Here is a 22,171-nt window from a genome sequence, read left to right as displayed (position 1 = left end):
ATTGATTGCGAAGGCTTGCATCGATGTATGCTGCAGTGAAGTTATTACACTGTAAAGGTAGGAGATCTGAATGTCAACGTTGTGCAATAACATCTTATTACGCCATAGTTGATCTAGATCAATATGTCAGTTAATCAAGTGGCTGGTTGATTCTCCTAACCTTATGCTTGCACACTTGAGCGAATTGGACCTCTAAATTAATAGCAGCCTGGCTTTTAGTTTCTTGGCTAGCGTTATGAACTGAAGCCTATATTGGGGACTGAGTGTTATTGCACAGCTCATTTAAACACTGATCTAGACTTGCACTTGATTCATCCTGTTTACTCATTACATGATAGCTGTGGCAAAAGCAATTACTTTCTGCTTTCAAGCACCTTGCTTTTGGTCTCACTGCGGTTCTTATTCATTTCACTGGATCTCCCAAGGCCCCATGGCTTCCAATCAGTCCACTGAGTGGCATGCACTAACATCTTGCCTTTCTGTGTAGGAAATAGGTGGGTAAACACAGCAGAGTCCTTGAAGCACTTCCCATCCCTGCTATTGGATTACCAGCTGCCTTTCCGGGCCTCATCTGCCCAGATGAGTGCCAAGATCAATGGAGCTCTTAGTGCAAAGCTAATTCGATCAGGACTGGCTTTGCTACTGCTGATCAGAGATTATTTTTTTTTATGTGAAACAAAAACTTAATCAAGTCAAGCCCATGTCCAATAGCCCATATTTTCAGCTGCTCCAACTCCCATAGACATCAATTAGGAGGGATTTCATATTCATTATTGAATTGTTCGGTTGGCCCACTGAGAAGAGGTGTGGAGATAGAAGGGGTGAACTGCTGCGTAAAGTGATCCGGCCAGTTTTGCTGAGTGTAGCAGGAATGCTGCCTTTTCTCCAGCAGAGCAACTGGCATCATAAATAAGCTAAGAGCATGTTTTTAGAGGGATGAGGTGTCTCCTGCTTTGACGGTGAGCAGAAAGCAAAGGGTTGAAGGGCATATTGACCCTCTTGTTCTAGAAACTGAAAAGCAGACTCTCCAGTGCCCCCTTGCTCCCCATTAATTATTGTTTGATGCTAATAAAGGAGGGGGGATGGGGCATGTTATGAAACATAATTATTCATTGCAGCACTTCCCCTCGATGAGCCTTGTTCCCCCTCCCCTTGTGCTCAGTGAGGAAGAGGCCAGGGCTGTCAATTGAGTACAGCAGGCAAAGATGTCCCCTCAGCCTTTTAAGGAGGGGACAGGAGGGAGCAGGGTGAAGGGCACCATTTGCCCGAGTGATATATGAGGAGAGACAGCAATATATGTAAGGAGCTGCTGAAAGAAAGATAGGAGAAGGTCAAGGCACATTACACTCAAGCCATTTATTGGCTGAGCACATAGTCTGACCTGGACTGCAAATACAGTTGCTCAGCAGCAGCAGTTTTTTTTGTTTATATATGTGTGTGTCAATGGCCTACACATTTTAGATTGACACATGTGTATACACTTGGATGAATGCAGCACTGTGGCGAACATGCTCTCAGTGGCTTTTTATAAGCTTGCAGATGCAGTGGCAAGCTATTTTAACAGGACTCTAGCTCCACTAAACCTGCCCTCCTAGATTTTCACTCAGTGTTGCGATGGCAGAGACACTGGAGGCTGATTTCCTATGCATGAGCGCAGCATATGGTCTGCTTAAACACAATGCAAGCGGGGGATTAGTCAACGATTGTGTCGCATAACATTGTGGTAATTGAGTGGTGTTAAAGGGTTAGGGCAACTCCACCTCAGTGCTATATACAGGCTTCTTGTTCGCCTATGTCTTCCCTAAATATTAAGGAGAAAAATCATTAAGTTGAAATTTTCTTAATTTCTTAATAAAGAGTGTTTTCATGCAGGGCAATTAGTATTTTCATTGTCATTAATGGCACCTCACTAACAAATGAGGAGTAGAATTCAGTGAGATTGCCATGGTCAAAGCTTAACATTAACATTCCAAGAATATCTGAGGCTTATTCACTGCAACTCAGCCGAGCAGCTGGCTCTGTTCACCTTTGGTTAAAAAAAGACAACAGGCCTATCCCTTGGCCAAGCTATGTTGTGAGTCGGGAGGTATTTTTACTGCGCCATTGTTGTTGCACAGTGAAGGATGCAATATGTAATCCAATATATTGCAGTTGTTAGGCGTTATGAAAAGATGAAAAATATGCAGCTTGTGTTTGCTGGAGGCACAGCACACTATCAGTTAGGGATCAAGTCTCCATTTCACACATGAACGGGCAGAGTTAATCTGTGGATCGCTACTGTACACCGCTTAGAAACCAGCCTCTACTCTCCTACTTGCCCAAAAGCCCATTGTTCTTGGCCCTGCTGCTAATGTTTTCTGCAAACAGCTGCCTTTTGTAGCCAAAATGTATTTTTAGGTGACGACGTAAGCATTTGTTTGTGTTGCATGTAACCCATGCAGGTCTACCTCTTTCAAACTGTCCAAAATTAATTATGTGTATTTGTAGCCTACCTGTGTGTGTGGCCTGTGTGTTTGTGGCAGTGTCTGGGGTGCACTAAAATGCCACTGCTGTAAGAGGCCCAGTCCCAGTCACTGCATGTTTTATGAGCTGTCCTCAGAGGATATGGGAGCTCTGAGCTCAGATCCTGCTTGTTCCAGCAGCGTTTTCATCACTCCTGGCCACTTCCCCCCTAGCATTTTTTTTGATGAGGGAAAGGAAACGCATCCAGAATCAGGCAATATTTACAACATGGCCTTGTCTGTGGCTATAGTTTAAATAGCGTGGCTAGCTGCACAGAGGCCTCACAGACTCATGATTCATATTATTCTCCTCATGCGCACTGCAGAGGGTGCTTTCCCCTCTGTCTAGGATCACTGGCCCACACCACTGAGATGGTGGATGACAAGGCTGAACGCTACACTGAATATTCCACTCCCCCAGTCACCTCCCCTGCTGACTGCTTTCTAAGCCCTCCTCTTCCTTGAACAAACAAATCTCCAACAGGAGAATGTTCACTGACAGTGTCTATTTGCAGTGTTTACATATTGACTTGTGAGTTATAGCACCGGTTGTGAGAACGCTGAAATTAGAAGGGAGGCTAACAAACAAAGGGGATGTTATGCTTAGAAGACTATGCTTTATTTTTATTTTTTTCATTTTTTTATTTTTAAGTCAGTTGTGATGGTTGGTTAGGTGGTGGTTAGCGGTTACAGAAGAGGCGTTCGCCTATGAAATAAAAGCCCCCCCCTAATTAGAGGTAATACCATCCTGTGGTATCTAGAGGTGGAGGTGTTTCTGGCCTGAATCATTATGTGCCTTTGAATGGAGGGATTGTCCCCCCCCCCCAACCATCTGCTCGGGGATGGAGCTGAATGAGCCACCACATAGCTAAATAATTTAGGCAGAAAAATGGTTTTGTGCACTGACCTAATGCCTTTGTTGCTGGGAACTCTTCTTGAAGACATCCTTCAATGCTCCTGCTGGCCCGTGCTGTCAGTCTGAAACCTCGGAGCTGTCTTATCTGTCACTCTAATCTATTTATGTTAGTTTTTCCTCTGTGTTGGCACGTCACTCTGTATGGCATAGTGATTAGAGTAGCTGGAGGATGTAGGGCAGCCGAATACATTCCCTCCTCTCACACATTCATTTAGACTACCAGTTGGAGTTGAACTGATGGATAGGATCGTTAAGCTGATAGGCAGATTGGGAAGATGAGAGGGGATATTTGATTGCAGAAGATCACTGGAAGTGGTACATGATTGAGTGCTCAAATATTAAAATCTCAAGAGTCCTTTCATTGTAACAGAAGACAAAATCAAAATTGGGTGCAAAATCAAGCTTGTTTTTCCTTGGTGGTAGGATGTTATTTTGATTTTACAGCAAATCTTTTTTCATGCATCTGATTAAAATAAGACATATCTCTCCCCTGCTGGAATTATTTTCCATTTTATAGAGATAAAATGTTAGGAGGTATGTATAGGATAGAGATTTAGTCAGTACAAGTCAGGCTTCAATGTGTCCCCAGTGTGTATTTATGCCTTGCCTGACCCTAGCCTTACCTTTGGATAAATTTCATTACAACAACATAATTCACCAAAAAATTGAATTGTCAGTGCCTCTCCAGAGGTGAAAGATACTAGAAAGCCCTTCAAATCAGGCACTTCATTCACACTGAAAAAAACACCTCACAGTTCTACAGGGAAACTCAATTAAGCGCCAGATTCATGATAGCACTGTCGCCGCCACATACCTCACATTCTTCTGCTTCTCTTATCAATGACACATTGGGAGAAGTCCTCCACTGGACCGCCCGTGATTACATTTCTCAAGGGTGCCTCATTTAGAGGAAAGGGGAAGGGTGACAATGGACAACCTTGCCATTTCCCTCAGGAGCCATGTCAAAACACGATGCCTCATGAAGCAGTCAGAAGAGCTGAAATGGCCTTCAGCTTTGCTCCAGCCAGACAAACGTGGCAGACTGAGAGGTACTGTGTCTTGATGTAACTGGTATTAGGCTGTGAAATGAAGTCCTGCTCACAGGCCCTGTAGATAATAGACATCCTGGGCTGTGGAGCAGCCCCCTCAGGGCCATTTGGAGCTCTCACGGAGAGCACACAAACAGGGACTAGAGGAGGATTTAGTCCTCTTTTAGAGATGGAGTTGGGGCTTAGACCCTGTGGAGCGCACAGTCTGATCCTTATGTCTGTGGTAGTACCTGTGACTGTTGGACAGAGAATAGGTTTGGCTTAGTGACTATCCGTTTGTAAAAAAAAAAAAAAAATTACAGGGAACTATCATTAGCCAAGACAGATTTTGTTAGTTGTCTTGGCTAATCTTTTTAGACAGTGGTGGTTTATTGTTGCACACAGTGTCATTGTGCATGAGAGTCTCTTGTTGTGCATGAGAGTCTCTTGTTGTGCAGCAATGCTTTGCTTTTTACCAGTCTCTAGGCAGGTTTAAATGTTCATGTTGGAAAGCCCCAAGCTCTTTTCTTGAGCACGGCTTTTACCTACTAAACTAACCCCGGATGCCGGCTAAAAATAGAGCCTTTGTGAGCATAGCTTTAGCAGAGGGAAAAGATGTGGTTACTCATCAGTGAATTGAAGAAACAAGTGGAGCAGACAAGTGTCTTTGCCCTGCCAATGTGAACTAAAACAGAGAGGGCCTCAGAGAATAAAGCAAGCTATGATTTCACCAGGTAAGACAAAGCAGGCGGGGTGCAGAGACCACAGAGAATCCCTTATGAAGTGGCCTACCCCCTGCCTCCAGCTGAGCCTTTCATTGTGCTGTTGTTTCTAGGGGGCTTGGATGGCAGCTTAGATTAGATCGCACTGAGTAATGGATTGGAGCTGACGAAAAGCTGCTGCGGCTCAACATCACCACAGCTAGGATCCGTGCACTGCTGAGGATCTGGCTGGTTTATTCGGATCAATTTGAGTCGCCCTCATTGTTAATAACCCTGTGTATATTCATGCTAATATTGTTCTCCTCTAATCTGTATTCATGCGAGTATTTCATTCAATCCCTTCGCAAAGCCGGCCCTAAATCCTTGCCAATCACATTCTGCTACTTCATAATTCTCCAATTGAATATGCCATGAATGACTTTTCAGTCTCACCCCCAAAACTGAGTGGTTCACTGGGCTGGTTTTATCGTATTTACGTTCTGTTTTGCATTTAAATGTAGACATATCTGGTCTCTCTTATCTATTCTATGATATGCTAAAGAAAAAAATACTGAGTGGTTAGAAATTTATAACCCAAGATAATCAATTACTAAAATTTGGAGGGATAAAAAAAGAAACCCTACAGCTTTGTCCTGCTGTATAGCTACTCAAGCAAACCATGCTAATTTGGATGTTTATCCTTAGACAGGTTTTGATTGAAACTACAGAGATGAACATGTATTTGGGTAAACGTGGGAGTGATTGGAATGAATAAAACATGGCTTTTTAAAAGCCTGTTGGGTAAAGAGAGAGAGAGAGAAAAGCAGTGTTTAGTAACAGAAACCTGCTGTGTGGCCATTGTGGGGGATGATGTGTTAATCGAGCCACAAACTGTGTGGTTTTTCAGGCCAGAGGTCTCATTTAAACAGGCACGGAAAAGAGAAATGTATTTGAGCGGGGCCCGCTGGCTGCTAGCCCTTGACTCTATTGCAGTAATGTAAATGGTGGATTAGGTGCCGTTGGCTGGGACCCCCCACCCCCTCTCCAGCCACTGCCCCCTCCTTCTCTTTTCCATTAAGACAGCTGGTATCTTTCAAAGGGTCCTGGCCCAGTGATTGATGTGTAATAGCTCCAAGCCTCACCTGCCCCCTCACAGCGTTATTCATTGGCCAGGCAGCCAGCACTGCTTTCTACTGAGCACTTTGTTTCCCTGGCAGTGGGCGGAGAGCGTTCTCTCTCTCCCTCTGTCTCTCTCTCTCTCTCTGTCTGTGTCTCTCTCTCTCTCAGCCATCAATACATTATGACTTTTCACTGCCACAATATTACTGCTTCGCTTCACACTGAGTCACTGTTTTTTATTCACTCGATTTGTTCAACTTCAAATTGCTCTTTTATCCGCATCAAACTACGGTTACTGTTGTGCAACAAATTAACCATAGACACTTGAACATATTGCTAATTAACTACTAACATTCAATTTGAGTTTTTAACACAGTTGAATTTGGGCACCAACATATCCACATAAAGAATTCTTATTGCTGTGAGGATTAAAAAATACAACACAATCATGTAACATTACATCAGCAAGGTAATTACAGATACAGGATTAGGAACAACACAGTAGCGTTAAGTGTGTCCAGATGCAAACTAATAGCACTTAGATTGTAAAGGTGCTCATAGAGGCTTGTAGCAGTCCATAACATCAAAGGAGAATGGGCCAGCCCTCCATTTGCAACAGTTCAGAGTCCTCGTTGCTTTCAGTGGAAGAGGCTTATGTTACTGATTAGAGTAGAGAAGAGGTGCTTAGCTCATACACAGACTCTGGCAGCCCCCAGGATTAGAGCTGTGCTATCAAATGATACCTCCGTCAATATTTTCATGTTCCTCACACCTCCTAGACACGCTGCTGGATATGGATACCGGAGGGGCACAGTATGTATTTTGGCACACCGTTGGAGGTGTGTATACAAGGTGGGAGAGTGTGTTTGCGTGCGCGCGTGCATATGAGGACTCTCCTGAGCCTGTGTGTTTGTGTGCGTGCACATGTTCTTGTGTGTATGTGCTGGCAGCCCAGTGGTCGCCGTGGTAACTCATCATTAGGTGATTAATGGGGCTGTGACGAGGCTGCGGTTTAATCAGGCCCGGTGTTTGTGTTGAAGCCGACGACAAGAGCAGCTGCCCTGTCAGTTGGTGTCTGCTCACGAGATGACAGCCCCCGCTGCTGAGGAGCGCCGTTGTCAAACGCGCCTCACCGTGTGTGTGTGTGTGTGCGCCTGCCAAAAGCCTTTCTTCCACCTTCCTTCCTCTCTCCCTGTATTCTTTACCTTACACCCTTTTTATCTCTCAATAAACGCACAGCTCCTTGCAGACACGCTGCATAATTTTCACTTGAAGCTGGTTTCTGCTTTACCTGGCTCGATCTCTATCCCTCCCTCTTTTTTCGCTCTCCCTCTCCCCTTCTCAGGCTGCTATCATGGCCATGGCAACACGGGTGCTGATTGCCAGGTCTGGCCCCTCTGGGGGCTGTAATAGCTATTTCTAGTTAATCTGTAGTGGGGCAGGGGGGAGGCAAACACTGGCAAGTAAGTGAGAAGCCTCCTTTGTAGGCGTCCTGTGTAGGGGCAGTGTAGTGCAGACAGCTTGCTGCTATTGCTCTGCCCACTTCTCTGTGTTTATGGAGGATTTCATTATGGCCTGAGAAGGTGGTAGCTTACTTCTTTTGAGTGAATGATGATAGCTGAAAATGGCAGTGGACTGGGCATGGCAAATTACTGGCTCAGCCTCTCTCCCCACCAGTGGATTGCTGTGTTCTCCCCTCCAGAGCTGTCACTTCACATTAACACAGTGATGACTGTCAGCCAGGGCAGAGGGCTGGGGTGGAGTGCAGTCCAGCCAGCCAGAGTACACACACACATAGCCACACGCACACAGATGAGTAAAATTGAGCCTGGTGTCATCACAGCTGCTCACCAGAGAAGCTAGCAAGCTCCGTCATTGGGCTTTATGCTGTGTCTCTCCAGTGGCATAGCAGGCAACAAGCAGTGTCTTATGCCGAAAAGCCCCTGGACACACCATCTCTGAGGAATTCTACTGGCTGTAAGCCTCATATCCTCAACCAAAGTGCAGCACAGCCTTTCTGAAGAGTGCTCATACAGTTGAGAATCCCCTTTAGGTCATTATGTGAGAAATACATGTGGTGCCTGTCTCTTTCTACCCTCTCTTCGTCCCTCTTTTTCCATTCTCTTCCCCTTTTTAACTCCCTCTCTGAAATGAGGCAAGTAGGTTTGAGCAGGAGGCTTGAAGGTTGTGTTCTTTTGATAGAGCTGCTCAGTGCTCTCCAGTGTATACATGACTGTGGAGGGGAGCGCCAACAATTACTCTGATGTTAAAGGGAGCCAGCACATCTCATTGCCTGACCTCCAGGATCTAATCTCCCCTTTTCTCATCCTCAAAAGTTTCCTCACACCCTATTCACTCACAAAATGTAACCTTAGGTATAATAAGTGGAATGTTTATTGACTCAGCCTAATGCTAACTGTCCTTTCTGTCTCCGTTTGTTCTTGTCCGCAGCTTTTCTGAAACACTGGGGTTGTTGGTGTGGCCGAATTTTCCCTGGATTTGACTGGTAAATTCAGAAGACTGAAGCCCAGGCTCACAGTCTACCTTTCACGGAGGCCCAGCCGTGAGAGGACTGAGGAAGGCACGTGGCGGATCATGACGGCCGACAAAGAGAAAGAGAGGGAGAAAGAGCGGGACAGGGACAGAGACAGGGACCGGGACAAGAGGGAGGCCGGTAAGTCTCGCCGGCAGGACGGAGACCGGGGCGACCGGGAGAGCGAGAGCTCCAGGCCCCGGCGCAGTTGTACGCTGGAGGGCGGAGCCAAAAACTACGCAGAGAGTGAGCACAGCGAGGATGAGGACAACGACAACGGCAGCACAGGTGGAGGCAGCGGCACGGCTGAGGAGGCCGGCAAGAAGGGCAAGAAGAAGACGCCCAAGAAGAAGTCACGCTATGAGCGCACAGAGAACGGAGAAATCACCTCCTTCATCACAGAGGACGATGTTGTTTACAGACCTGGTGGTAAGTCCCAGCCTAAGCTCATCAGCATCATGCCCGCACTCATTGGCATGGTCACCAACTGCAGCAAACAGCAGGCAATCTCCATTTATCAATTTGCTCAGTTAGAGATAATTGTAAGCCAATTTTCTACTATATCTCATTTATTTTGCTTTATCCCATTTTGTTTTCAGAGCTTGTTTTAAGAAACAAGGCCAAATATTTAATTCCCTTAAATTTCCTTGGTTAAAACCCAGTCCTTTCCAGCTCAAATGCTCCAGATGAGCTGCCAAGGGGTTGCAGATTCTCCGAAGTAGCAGCTCTCCAGCAGCACAAGTACTCCCTTAGGCTACAGGCTTATGCATCATACAATCAATTCCAAGTTGACTCACTCCGTCCTTTGTCTTGGGATAAGTCAATAAAGCAAAGTGGTGCTTCACTAGATGATGCGATGGTGACGACAGCCATGATAATGATTTCATCCCATTGCCATCTGACTCACTGAAAGTATGCTATCACTACTGGGGCCAAAAGGCACTCTAGTTTCCTGGAGAGAGATTTGAGGTGCGGTACAGTGTCTTTATTACATCGGATGAATGAGTTTAAAAAGAGAAGTAACCTTTTCCGCAGCTGTAAACATGGCCTCTCTTTCACCTGCTGTTTATAAATTGGTTGTACTAGAGGGGGGAATGTCAACACTCACTGTCGGAAGGAAGCCAGGTTAGCTAGCCGTGTGTGTGTGTGTAGTCATGTCTGCTCTCTCTCTCTGTTACAGCTCAGCGCTATCCCCCCTGCACTTAAATCATTGCCGCCATGTCTTTTCATTTATCTAGCAGCCAGCGAAAGGTCAAGTAGTGGGGGGGCGGCCCACATTGCTCGGGTATTTAATGGGAAGATGTAGGAAATTGCAGCCAGTGTGTTAGGTTATCTTCCTCTCTAACTACCCACCCCCACACACATCTAGACAAACACCCGTCCCCTCCTTTTTTTCTTTTACTGCTAAAGAGAAGCCTTAAAGTAGGCGCAGCAAAACAGTCAGACCCCCCACCCCACCGTTCTAGCTGTGTAATCTTGTTGGCTAAATTATCTCTGCGTCGGTATCAGTGGAGGTCCTCAAGCAAGCAGTCACACTAAACCAAAGCCTTGTTCTTGCGCTCTCTCTCTATTTCTATCTCTCTCACTCTATGACATGGACTCCATTGAAGCCTTTTTTGCTCTGCATTTCATGTTTAATAGAGAGAGCACCGCCGCTTTGTCTCACAGTCAACCATGCGGAGAGGGGGGAGGAGAGAGAGGGGCGAAAAAAAACGGAAGCAGTCAGTCACTTCAATGAAACATTCAAAAGGCATATAAACAAAGTCGACCGTCTCAGTGGATTAGCCCTGCCGAATATTTATATTTCTTCATCCGAGCGAACAGTGGAGCCAGCCGCTGGTTGATGGGGAGTATTTATGTTTCCTGTCTTCTCCTTCAATTAGTCTGACAGGGCTAGAATGGCCTGAGTGTCGCTACCCGCTCTCACCATATAGACTGGAGCTGTTAGATTGGTTTGGATTAGGGATGGGCCAGGATTGGGTTGTGGCGGCCCCAGCCTCAGCGACTACCAGTGCCAGTACACTAGCTTGTCATTTACCTCCTATTGTCAACATGGGAGATCCTCCACCCCAACCACTGACCTCCTGCTGTCTCCTCCGCTTATTGTTCAAGTGATCAGCCGTGTGTATGTGTGTGTGTGTATGCAATGTGTGTTTTCCTCCTCCTGCTTGGTCATTGGTAGCAGCCTTCTTGCAATCAGATTTGATGTGCGCGGCTTAGGCAGGCACAAAGCCTGCAATGGATTATGCTTTGCTAAATGTTAAATCCCTTTATACCCGTCTAGTGACACACAATATGTAAAACTGACCACCCTGGGAGAGGGATTTGCGCCGCCCCAGACACAGGGAGAGGGAGGAAGAGGGTGGTGTAGAGCAGTAGAGAAAAAGGAAAGAAAATGTGAGCCGAAACACCTTTTTAATTGCTTTTGTCACAGAGAGCCTGACAAACATAGGCCCAGAACATTGCATCAAAAATAAGAGGTAAGCTAGTATTGAAACCTCCTGCACACTCCAAGTCCCAGCCCCCGTCCAGTCTCTCTGTTTAGCCTTTCTATCCCTGGAAGATGGGAGCAGGCGGCTTAGTGAACATCGATTGGATGGGAGACGGTGGAAGGAGAAGTGCAGTCAGCCAATAGGGGGGCCTAATAGCTAACTCAAGCTCAACTGCAGTTTTAAAGGGATGGAGGAGTGTCTCTGTGATGGTGGCCAGGGGAGAGTGGCCCAGGCCATTTGTATGGTCGGCTGCTGGGGTGGACAGCCTGTAGCAGTGCAGGCAGACCTGGCTAATCGATCAGTGCCCTGTGGCTGAGCTCTCACCGTTTCCCCAGGCCCAGGCCAGACACCTCCAGCTCTCTGCCCGCTCTCCACATTCAGCAACCCCCCCCCCCCCTTCCCCAGATTATAGATCCTCTCTCAGGAGATTATACACACTGCCATGGGGGGGATCAATAGGAGACACCCTAGAAGCACTGAGACACACAAAAAGACATTTCAGTACACACACATGCACACACACATATACTGATAACCAGCATTTGTGAACACTCACAAACTCATGCACGCACACAGTAACACAAACTAGGCACATTTGTAACAGATGTGCACATGGTCACTAACTCTCACAAGCACACTCATGTACTAACACACACAAGCTCAGTCTAAGACACACATACACAAACACACAAACACACACACAGCGCTATCCCTCTCCAGCTGTAGCCCACTCAGCTATGTTGCTCATCCCTTCTCTCCACTGCAGTATGGCTTGGTGTTGCAGGTGGCTGGCTGCCATAGCACGTCTCCTTCCCTCCTAACTGACTGGCTGGCTGGCCTGTTTAAAATGGAGAGAGCTAATGGAAACCACCTGCCCCCCCTCCCTCTACCTCTTGTTATCTCACACAACATGGCTGCCACAGCCAACCCGCTAATTATCTAATGGTATAGAAGAGTCGGGCGTCACTCTCTTGAAGAGGTAAAGAAAAGATTTGATTTAGCTTGGTAGTTTTTTCTTGGAACCTGGTAGGTTTGTGTAGCTAGTGCAGTGTTGCTTACTGCAGTGTATTGTACAGAGGGATTGCCAACTAGTCTCAGATAAACACCTCTTGTGTGTGTGGGGTGGGGGGAGTGGACGGGATGTGTGTTGAGGTGGACAGCTGGCACTTCTTGCCGCAGCCACCACAGAACCCTAGGGAATGTTGGAGTGTGTATGTGTGTGTGTGTGTCACACGCACACATAGTGAGCTGTGCAGCAGGAGTATGTCTGACACACACATGTAGCACTAGGCAACCAGCCCTCCCTCTCTGCCCCCCCTCCCTTCCTCAAACTCAGAACTAACTGTTGGCAGTCACACAAAACAGCCATGTCCTTTAAGTGTGCAAGGCTGTATCTGACATATCTCAGCTCTCTTAGCATATACTTTAGTTTTTTCTTCTCAATATGTCTGAACAAAGATCCAGGACCAGGTTTTACCTTATTTGGTATGGATGCTGCTTAAGTTAAAATTAAATAAATCAAATACTTTATTTTTTCCATACTTCTCCTTAACACTTATTAAATTAAACATTATTACTTGACATTCAAGCTGACATGCAGATGTTGTTAAAATTCTTAACGGCTTGTAGAGAGACAATTAGTCCCGCAGTCAGGTTAGTACCATTAGCTCTCACAGCCATGTTAAGAGGCCTGGCCTTTGTCTTGCACTGGCTGCTGTGTTCGGCCATGTTGACTACCTGAAACTGTGAACAGGCATAGAGGCTGCATCCATCTACTGTCACTAAGGCTCTAAAATGTAGAGGATGCAATCTGTTAAAGTGTTATTGTTTTGTCTTAAGGTACCTGCTATCCTTTAGTCTTAATTTTGTGCTGGCAATCACACCACAAGTGGGTGTAACCGTTTATGAAATAATGAATATCTCATTGAAATGAAACTAAAGTGTACTTAACATACAATACACCTGGCATATGAATTCTGTTTTCAGTATGGATCCTCTTAAAAAGCCAGTGTAATGCGCTTCAATGAGTCTTGCATTGTTTTTTATGGAGCCAAGACACCACAGACCAGAGCCTGATTAGCATAGTACATCCTCTCTGATACAAAGGCTACTTGTCGATCCATTTGCTGTTTCCAGTCAAGCCTAACATGAGGACAGTCCCTTGGAGTTGTTTAATATTGAAGCATAGCAGTGCGAATCTGTAGCCCGTCGCTAACTGAACAGATCTATTTTTAAAAAGCTCTCTCTGCTCTCCCATCTCTCTCCACACAAGAGACTCTGGGAAAAGGGCTTTTTAGTGAAATCCAACCACCTGCCGACTGCTAAATGAGAAAGCGTGGGCTAGTGGAGAGGGAAAGGATGGGGGGGGGGGGGGACTTGTCAAAGGGCCTCTGTTCTCCCCTAGGAGCCCAGTCAGCTGTAGGCCTGCCTATTGTAGAGGGTTGATGGTATCGCCTGCCAGGTATTTCCCTCTGCTTTCCAGTGAGAGGAAGGGAGGGCTATCAGGGTGATAGAAGAAGAGAGGAAGGGAAGTTGGGGAAGAATCAGGTGCCCAGGCTCCTCCAGGCCTTCACTGCTCATTACACCATGCCACGAGTAGCGTCCCAGCAGGAAGTGACACAAGGCGGCCTGGGTCATCAGTTGGGCTCCCTTGCAGGAGCACTGTTATTGGTGGTGGATCAGTAATAATACACACACACACACCAGTCTCTCTCTGAATCTCTCTCTCTCTCTCTCCCCAGCTCTCTCTATCTCCCTTGCTCCTCTAGTCCCCTCACACCCCTGCGGTTCCATTATTGCATTCCTTGTGCTATTTAATTTTAGGATCAGTAAACTCAAGGGGGGCAGCTTTCCTAAAGCCTTGCTCTACCCTGCTCCGTGTGTGTGTGCGTTGTGAGTGTGAGCTGGGCGCCCCTTTTAACAATGCAGGTGCGTCCTGCCTCATGGCTAAAACGCAACACCCCCAAGCATGGCTTAAGCAAAAGCTCCTCTCAATTTAATAAGCCTGCCCTGCATCTAAATATGCTCATATTCCTGCTGTGTTTTGCTGAGCTCATGCCAAAACACCCACCTTCACTGTTTACAAAACACCAGTATGTATGACCGTGTTCACAATGCGACTTTTTCCATTGTTGCTGGCTCATAAAAAGAAAGGCAAGCCGATATTACCTAAGAACTCCCCCACACCACCCCTTTAATGCTGCAGCAAATTAAACAGCAACTTATTTGCTTGATACAGAGAGAGCAGAGCAGGGCTGTTTTGCTGAGGCTAGGTGTGTTTTAGATTAGACATGCTTGGCAGCCGTAAGAGAATGGCTGGCTGGACAATGAGCTACAGCTGAGGAGGAGATGGTGTGTGTGTGTGTGTGTGTGTGTGTGTGTGCGCGGGGGGGTTAACAATGAATATTCAGGCTCTTGAACTCAGCAGTGACAATGTAATTGGAGAAACAATGACCGTCGGAAGATCAGGTTTCAAAGAAGAGCTCAGGTCGGAGGAGCTGATGATTATTTTTCTCTGCTGAAGTATTGAACTTTCTCTTGCTCTCTTTCTGTCTGGGTGGCGTGGCGGTCGATGGTGGATTGTAGGATGAGGGCGAGCAGTATGTGCTGAGAGCGTGAGAGAGAGAGGTGGAACTTATGGCCGCTGAGGGAGAGAGAGCACTCTACTACAAAGTCCCTGCTGTGGCTCTCCCTCCTATAGCGTAGGCTACATCCATCCAGCGAGCACACACTTCAGCCCTAAAAAAAAAAAACGCCCATCCCCCACATAGACCCCCACCACTGCCGCCACAGCTAAACCCCCCTTCCCTCCCCTTTCCACTTCTCCACTTGAGCGAGGAGACCCACTTCCAAATGCACAAAATGGCTGGAATGTTTAACAAGCCTGGCAGACCCTGGAGGAACCGTGTGGCCCACCCCGAGACCCCCCCATCGCACTGAGCTTTTGGTTTAAAAGGCAGAGTTTTAAGCGTTGCTCAGTTTTAACTTTCACATTCATTTAGCTTTGTGTTGTAGTCATTTCAGAAAATGCCCTTGAGGTAGTAGACTTTTAGCGCCCGGGATGAATTCAAAATGTGCTTTTGACGTTCGAAGAACAGACTCGCTCGCTGTCTGTAAATGATTAAACTAGATCCCTGTCTTTTTTCCCACCTATCTCTCTCTCTCGCTGTCTGTTCTTTGTGCCTGTTGATGTGCTCTGGTGTGTAGACAAGGGGATCCGGCCTCTCTAAATGAATGTGCCGGCGAGGTGAAGGGACACTAAGCCCTAATTCCCCCGATTTGACTCCTCCGAAACATGTCATCTCATTCAGATTAGTCTCTTTTGTTCTCGGCCCTCCCCCCACTCCCCTCCCTCCTGTTCCCTCCTCCTCCGCTACCCGCTCTCCCTCTCTCTCTCTCTCTCTCTCTCGCCCCCCCCCCCCCCCCCCCCCCCCCCCCCCCCACACACACACACACACTGTGTCGCTCACAGGTCACAATAGCACTGATGGATATTTTCATTCATGTTATCTTGTAAATGACTTCCAGGGATGGTGTAGAGGAGGGAGAAAAGGAGGGCGGAAGGGAGGGAGAGGGAAAAAGAGAGGGAAGGAGGGCAGTAGTGAGAGAGATACATGCGTCACTCAGAGCCAGCGAGGGCGATAAACCCCCTCCCCTTAGAATAGCTCATTCAGCCCACAGCAGATAACAAGCCCACCCTGGGGTTACATACACACACACGCACACACGCACACACACACACACACACACACACACACACACACACACAGCCTCTCAAAAAACAAAGCCCATGATGTCACATAGGCACACACATACACACAGCCCCTCTACAAATGGTATCTGGGGTGTCAAAGCTATTTAATATCTTTGCTTCCCCCCCACGGCAAGCAGGAAGATAAACCACAGCCAGATCGATAACTCTGTTGACACAAACAAATAAATAACAGATGATGCCACTGTCAGCCACTGAAAAGCTAGCCACACATCTTTTGTTAGGGAAAGCGTGGCTTAGTCCTTGAGCCCGGCTCCCTAACACCTCAGCACCGCTTTTGCTGAAAAGGGCACCGGCCTAGTCAGTTTGTGTTGTCAATGTAAATCCTAGCTATAGCTTTGTGAATTGAAGCTTACAGAGCGGCTGTTGGAGGAGAGCAGAGTAGCCCTCCTCCATGGCTGTGTATGTGTTGATGTTAGCCAGTGCGCCACGCTCCGGAGGCTGCCCAGTCAGTCATGGCAGCCGCTGGTGGGTAAAGGGCAGGCAAAACCAGCCCTCCGCTCATCTGGGCCCGGACCACTCAAATAAGTTTCAGCCCATTACATGGCTCCCATTTGAATTGAACATCCGCCCTCAGTGTGTTTGATCTATTCTTCAGTCAATTAAGCGTATGTGGGTATGTGTATTTGAATGACTTGCCTGTTCAGCCAGCAAGAACCCTATGTTACAGGCTATTACATAAACCAAGATCAATCCATTTTTTGCTTAGTTTGATCTCACTCCTGGTTTTGCATTTTGACTCAAAGCCAAAGTTGAATGGAAGGCCATTATGCTAATTTGACTCTTGTGAATTCAAATCTCCTTTTTTTATATAATAATTCTAACCCTTGGCTCTTTCTGGAAGGTACCGTGCCAGGCTAAGCAGTAACCATTAGCCTTGTGTACTTCATCCCCCGCCCCTCCTCCTCCTCTCTTCTACAGAAGTGGCTGTGTGTTTTTGTCCTGTGCAGCGTGAATGTTTTTGTTAAGGAGATGAGGGTTCACGACCTGGCCATACCACCAGTCACATTCAATTTAACAGCACAGCCGGCCCGGGCTTCCCCCCCAGTCACACACACAATGTGAAAGTGCCGCTGAGTACACTTGTAAGGGTTATGTAATTTGGCAACATTTTAAGAAATGAGTGAGAGGAAAGAGGGTGTTTTGGTTTTTTTTCCTTTTTTCTTTTTCATCTCAACACCAATCAAAAGTAAGGCTAACTGGACATATTTAGGTATGATGACAGAAGTTGTCTTTTTTAGGGAAAGGGGGGGTGTTCAAGCCAGTCTTGCTCGCTGGTGTACAAATGGAGTGGAACAATAACATAATTCCCCTTGGGCGTAATGTTTGCTTTGGAAAGGCAACCTTGTAGCGCTCCAAAAGTCCTTAATCCTATTACTCGCATTCCAATTGAATTTGACTCAAAGAGAAAAATGTCTTTTCAGCAGAGGTAACACCACGCAAAATAATATATTACTGACTCTGGCATCTCTTCGCAGCGCTGCATAAAAACATGAAAGCCTTGGGAAGTGTGAACATCTTCTTTCTAACCCACAAATTTTCTCTTGTTCCTTTTTTCTCTCTTCCAGATTGTGTGTATATTGAGAGTCGGCGGCCCAACACTCCCTACTTCATTTGTAGCATTCAGGACTTTAAGCTGGTGAGTAGCCTTTTGCTTCCTCTCTGCCCTCTGCATGTCCCTGTGTCCTCACCCTGGCCCGTGGTTCAGCACCCACCCACCCGTCCATCTTTGTCCTTATCTGCCAACCCCACCACAGTTGTTCTAGTGACCTGGGAAACGAGGGCCATAATTGCCTGTGCACCAGTGTTAGGAGAAAGATGCCGACTTGCACTTTTTTCCTGCACCATGGAAGTCGGATGAGAATTGAGCACAAGTTATCGTGGAATACACTTTGAATTGAAATGCTTTATATTCAGTTTTATTTATTTTTTAACGTTTCATGTAGAAAAAATACTTATGAGAATACGGCTTGAATATTAACTAGCCTCACAATCCAGTGGCAGTAAATTAATGCTCGTTAATGAAAATAAAGATGTTTGTCGAAGCACTTAATTGATTTAATGAAGGAGGCCTTCACCATTTCTTTTTTGAATTGATTTTTTTTTTACAACCTAAATTAGCCAAATTGCCTCTTTTGCCGAACAAAGAAATCAGTTTTTTAATTTGCTGCTGAGAAGGGCTGATTCATCAGGGCTGGTCAATTTAGGGAATAAAGTGACGCTTGTTTTCTCAGCAACAGGACACTTAAAATATATCACAGACACACACACACACACTCCATTTCCTCCCACAGCGTAGATTAAAGGCAGGGACTCCTGGAATATGTAATCTGTGAATGTAGGAGAGGAAACTCTGGGTCTAAGTAGCTAAATGAAGCAGCATCTAAGCCCGCTGCAGTGAGAATTGCCTGTCTTTTAACAGCTCCATTGTCTGAGCAGAGTGCAGAGGGCTTGGTGAGGGCCGGCCAGGCCCCAGGGGGCCCAAGTAATGGCTGCCAACAGCCAGGGTGATGATGGGAGGTCAGCTCAGGGGCCACACGCACCACTTCTGGTGGGAAGGTGGAATAGTGTATGTGTGTGTGCATTTGAGTTGAGTGTGTGTGCACTTTTGTTCTGTGTGTGTGTGTGTGCGTGTGCTTACATATCTTTGTGTGTGTGTCGGAAGGGCAGCGGTTTTGTGTAGAAGTGGTTTTAAGGTGGGCTGTAGGCCTTGCAGAGGGGAGAGCAGCCAGGCCCCACAGCAGCAGGGCTTTAATCGGATTGCTGCTAGAGAGTGCTGAGGACGGCAGGAACCCCATCTCATACACACACACACACACGCACCTGCACCTTGATTAAGAGCGCCAGCAGAGGTCTGGGGCCGACAGAGGTAATTGTCCAGGGAGAGAGAGAGAACACTGGCTCCATTAGCTGACCTCTCTCTCTCTCTGTCTTTCTCACTCTCTGTTTCTCCCTCCCCCCCATCCATCTGTAATTAATGAACAGCCATCTGCATGCCTGTGTGTGTTTGAGCAGACTGTACCCTTGTCCTCCTATGTTAAAACAACAAGCCCTGCTGGCTCTTTAAACAAGTACAGCGTTTTCAATGAGCTCACTTTGTTTTGGGGCTACAAATTACAAAAGGTTGGCTCTATCTAGCTAGCTACTATGCAAACACTTAATCTCTATTTACGAAACTACACAAAATCCTCTTTGAGGATGATAGCTGATGTGGATTGTGACTGCACTGGCTAGAGTAAACTACCACCTAGCTGGCCAACCTTGACCCTACTATGTCACCGCACACTCATAATTGGGGCACAAACTAATGCCTTTGGGAGAAGAAAAATGCTCAGTGTAATCTCACTCCCATCCCTTTCCCACTATATTTTGAAAGGGACAGAGAGCAGCCGAGTCGAGAGCCATATAAGCGAGCCACTCATCGGACGTCAAATCGTTTTCTTTATTTCCCATCCACTCATCCCTCCCTCCCTTCCTCCCTCTCTCTGTCTCCGACCCCCACTTTTGCTTGCCGCGCAAATTATCGATCAGCCCCCTTCTGCGTGTGGGGGAACAGAGCTTTGGAGACGCAGCAGAAGGGGGAGGAAATTGCATCGGTCCTGAACCAAACAACCTCATCAATATCGGCCCCCTCTCTTTCTTTCTCTCTCTCTTTCTCTCCTCCCTCAGTCTTTAGGCTGTAACAGTCTCACCCGTGTACTTTATCTAATGACCTGTGAATCCAATTAGTGGTGTGTAGAAATCCTGAATGCAGCCATCAATCTCCCTAGCGTGGGGAAGAACAAGGATTGAAGCCCTCCTCTCTGTCTCTCCATATCTCTCTCTGTCTCTCTTTCTCTCCGTCTTCCCCTCTGCCTTGTAATGATTCTCAGACTAGCGTTGTTGCATGCACGTGTGCTTCCTTGTTCCTTCCATACACACACTGCACAGTCATTCTGCAATATGCCATCATGCAAACAAAAATCCATTCTGCAACATTATTGGGGTCATTCTGGACTTGGAGGACAATCATTTTCCCTGGTTTGTTTACTCAATAGTGGCAGCCTTGGTGTCCACTATGACCTGTGTGACATATTGATCCAGCCATATGGATTTCAGTCTCCTGCCTAGCTCCTAAAATGTCTGCCCAGATACAGAAGTGACCAGTGGGAGGCCATTTTAACCGGTAGAGGTATTAGACGAAAGCGGGTGAGGGTGGGGGGCATCGAAGAACAGTCCTACATTAGCATTAATTCGCTGCTGTGCCCATGTTCAGATCATTACATAGCACAGTATTCCTCTGATGTGAGCGATCCGGTCAATTAAGTGGCACAGTGCATTTAGCCCTAATATAGCAACACTAGCAGTGGGCTGGTGCTCCTCCTGTTAAAACTTCCTCCCCTCTGCGTGGAAAATAGCCGCTCTCGTCACAAAGCTTAACGCTAATGCTCCACTGTGTTCTCCACAAGGGCTAGTTTCAGTTTACACCTGGTGCCGTGACCTTGAAATGTGTTTACAATCTATATTTGATGAGAGTGATGCAGTGAGCCTGCCTGCCGCAGACGTGTTTGTGTGTTTTGTGTGTGTGTGTACATGTTTGCGGATGTTAGCATGTTTGTATTCTCAGCGATCATCATGCAATTTGTGTGCGTCTGTACTTGGTGATGAACACAACACACACTTACCCACACCTGTGTGAGCTGATTGTTGGTGTGAGGGAAAATGGGGGGAGAAGCTAATCAAACAACGAGCGAACAGTGAACAATCTGCAGCCGTATCTGCCCATTGGCCCCTTGGCTTCAACAATCTATCCTGCTTTCCTCCCTCGTCGTCCCCTCTGTCTCTATTTCTCTTCCTCATCTATCTGCTTCTGCACTTCATTCCCACTCCTCTCTTTATCTGCTGTCACTCAGCTCTTTCCCTCCCTCCTCTCCCATCCCATGTTCTAGTCATTGTGTCCATGTCCTCGACGCTCATTGACCCCCCTACACCCCTCTCTGCTCGTATCTAACCTCATTTGCTGTTATTGGTGAAGTCAGCTGTGTTCCACCCTCCCTCCTTCCCCATCCCTCTCTCCCTGCCTTTCTCCCAGCATCCCTGTCTCCCTCCCTCTTTCTCTAATGGAGTGATTGCAGTGTTCCTCCCCCCGGGAACGGGGCCGCACTGCTGGAAGGGATTGAGGAGCCCAGCACACACACACACACACACACATGCAGCATTTTCTCTCTCTCTCTTTCTCTCTCTCTCCCTCTCTCTCTCTCTCTCTCTCTCTCTCTCTCTCTCTCTCTCTCTCTGACACACACACACACATACACACACTCCTTCCCTTGGATCCCTCTGCTTATGGACATTTAATTAGATGCCATGTACAATGCAATTATCTGCCAGGAGTCCAGCTCATATGTTGCAGGCCTGATCAGCTTAAAAGGATGAGGGATTTTCTTTGTCATATAACCAGTATACGGGGGGGGGGGGGCAAAAAAAAGATGTAGTCAGTGGTTTTCATTATGTGCCCCTTGTTGTCTTGGCGTCAGTGTAAGAACACAGTGTAAGATTGTAGCCATCTCAAGGTTGAGTAAGCACAGTTTGCGCTGTGAGATGTGTGCAAGCAAATCTGTGATAAGGTGTGCATGTGTGTCCAGTGAAAGCAGGGATGCTGTGATGGAGTGTGTTTGTCTAAGCGTCCAGTCCTGTCAAGTAAACACACTCACACATGCAGATTGTGTACATGTTTGTTATTGGAGGTAGCTGTTATACATCAATCCAACTGAATAGGTGTGTGGAAACAATAGGTGTGTCTTGTGGGGGAAATTAATTGCCTTTTAAACCTGAATTCCTATTGATTAGTGTTTTGCCGTGTATCATCTAGCCTACAAGATTTGTGTATGTGGGTTCGCATGGCCTCTGTATGCCTGATCATTAGGGATACATGTGGTAAATAATTTTCACTCACATTAACAAACAAAATATCAGGGGCATCCTGGTAGCTATGTCATATCCCTCTCTCTCACCCATCTTTCCTCTCTCTCTACTGTGAACTAATAAAACAGAAATACCATTAAAAAGACGTTTAAAAATCAATAATCACTAGAAATTAATCTTTTGGAAAAAAACAAAACAAAACACATTTT

General features: G+C 46.6%; 1 protein-coding gene across 1 annotated transcript in view; it reads left to right on the top strand.

Annotated features, from left to right (window-relative positions):
• rerea (arginine-glutamic acid dipeptide (RE) repeats a) overlaps positions 1-22,171 on the top strand; it is a gene marked incomplete at its 3' end in the record, with an annotated part of 61,913 nt that overhangs the window by 8,489 nt on the left and 31,253 nt on the right. The window contains exons 2-3 of the mRNA XM_071543565.1: positions 8,717-9,227; positions 17,630-17,700. Coding sequence (XP_071399666.1) covers positions 8,861-9,227; positions 17,630-17,700 — 438 coding nt within the window. The remainder of the gene's footprint in view (positions 1-8,716; positions 9,228-17,629; positions 17,701-22,171) is intronic.

This window comes from Centroberyx affinis, unplaced genomic scaffold (genome assembly GCF_046629955.1).
Source record: "Centroberyx affinis isolate AG114_WGS23_722 - 3 ecotype Tasmania unplaced genomic scaffold, CSIRO-AGI_Caff_v1 ptg004352l_1, whole genome shotgun sequence".
Taxonomy (NCBI): domain Eukaryota; kingdom Metazoa; phylum Chordata; class Actinopteri; order Beryciformes; family Berycidae; genus Centroberyx; species Centroberyx affinis.
The sequence above is the reverse complement of the archived record's forward strand: the minus strand, read 5'-3'. Positions and strand labels throughout refer to the sequence as shown.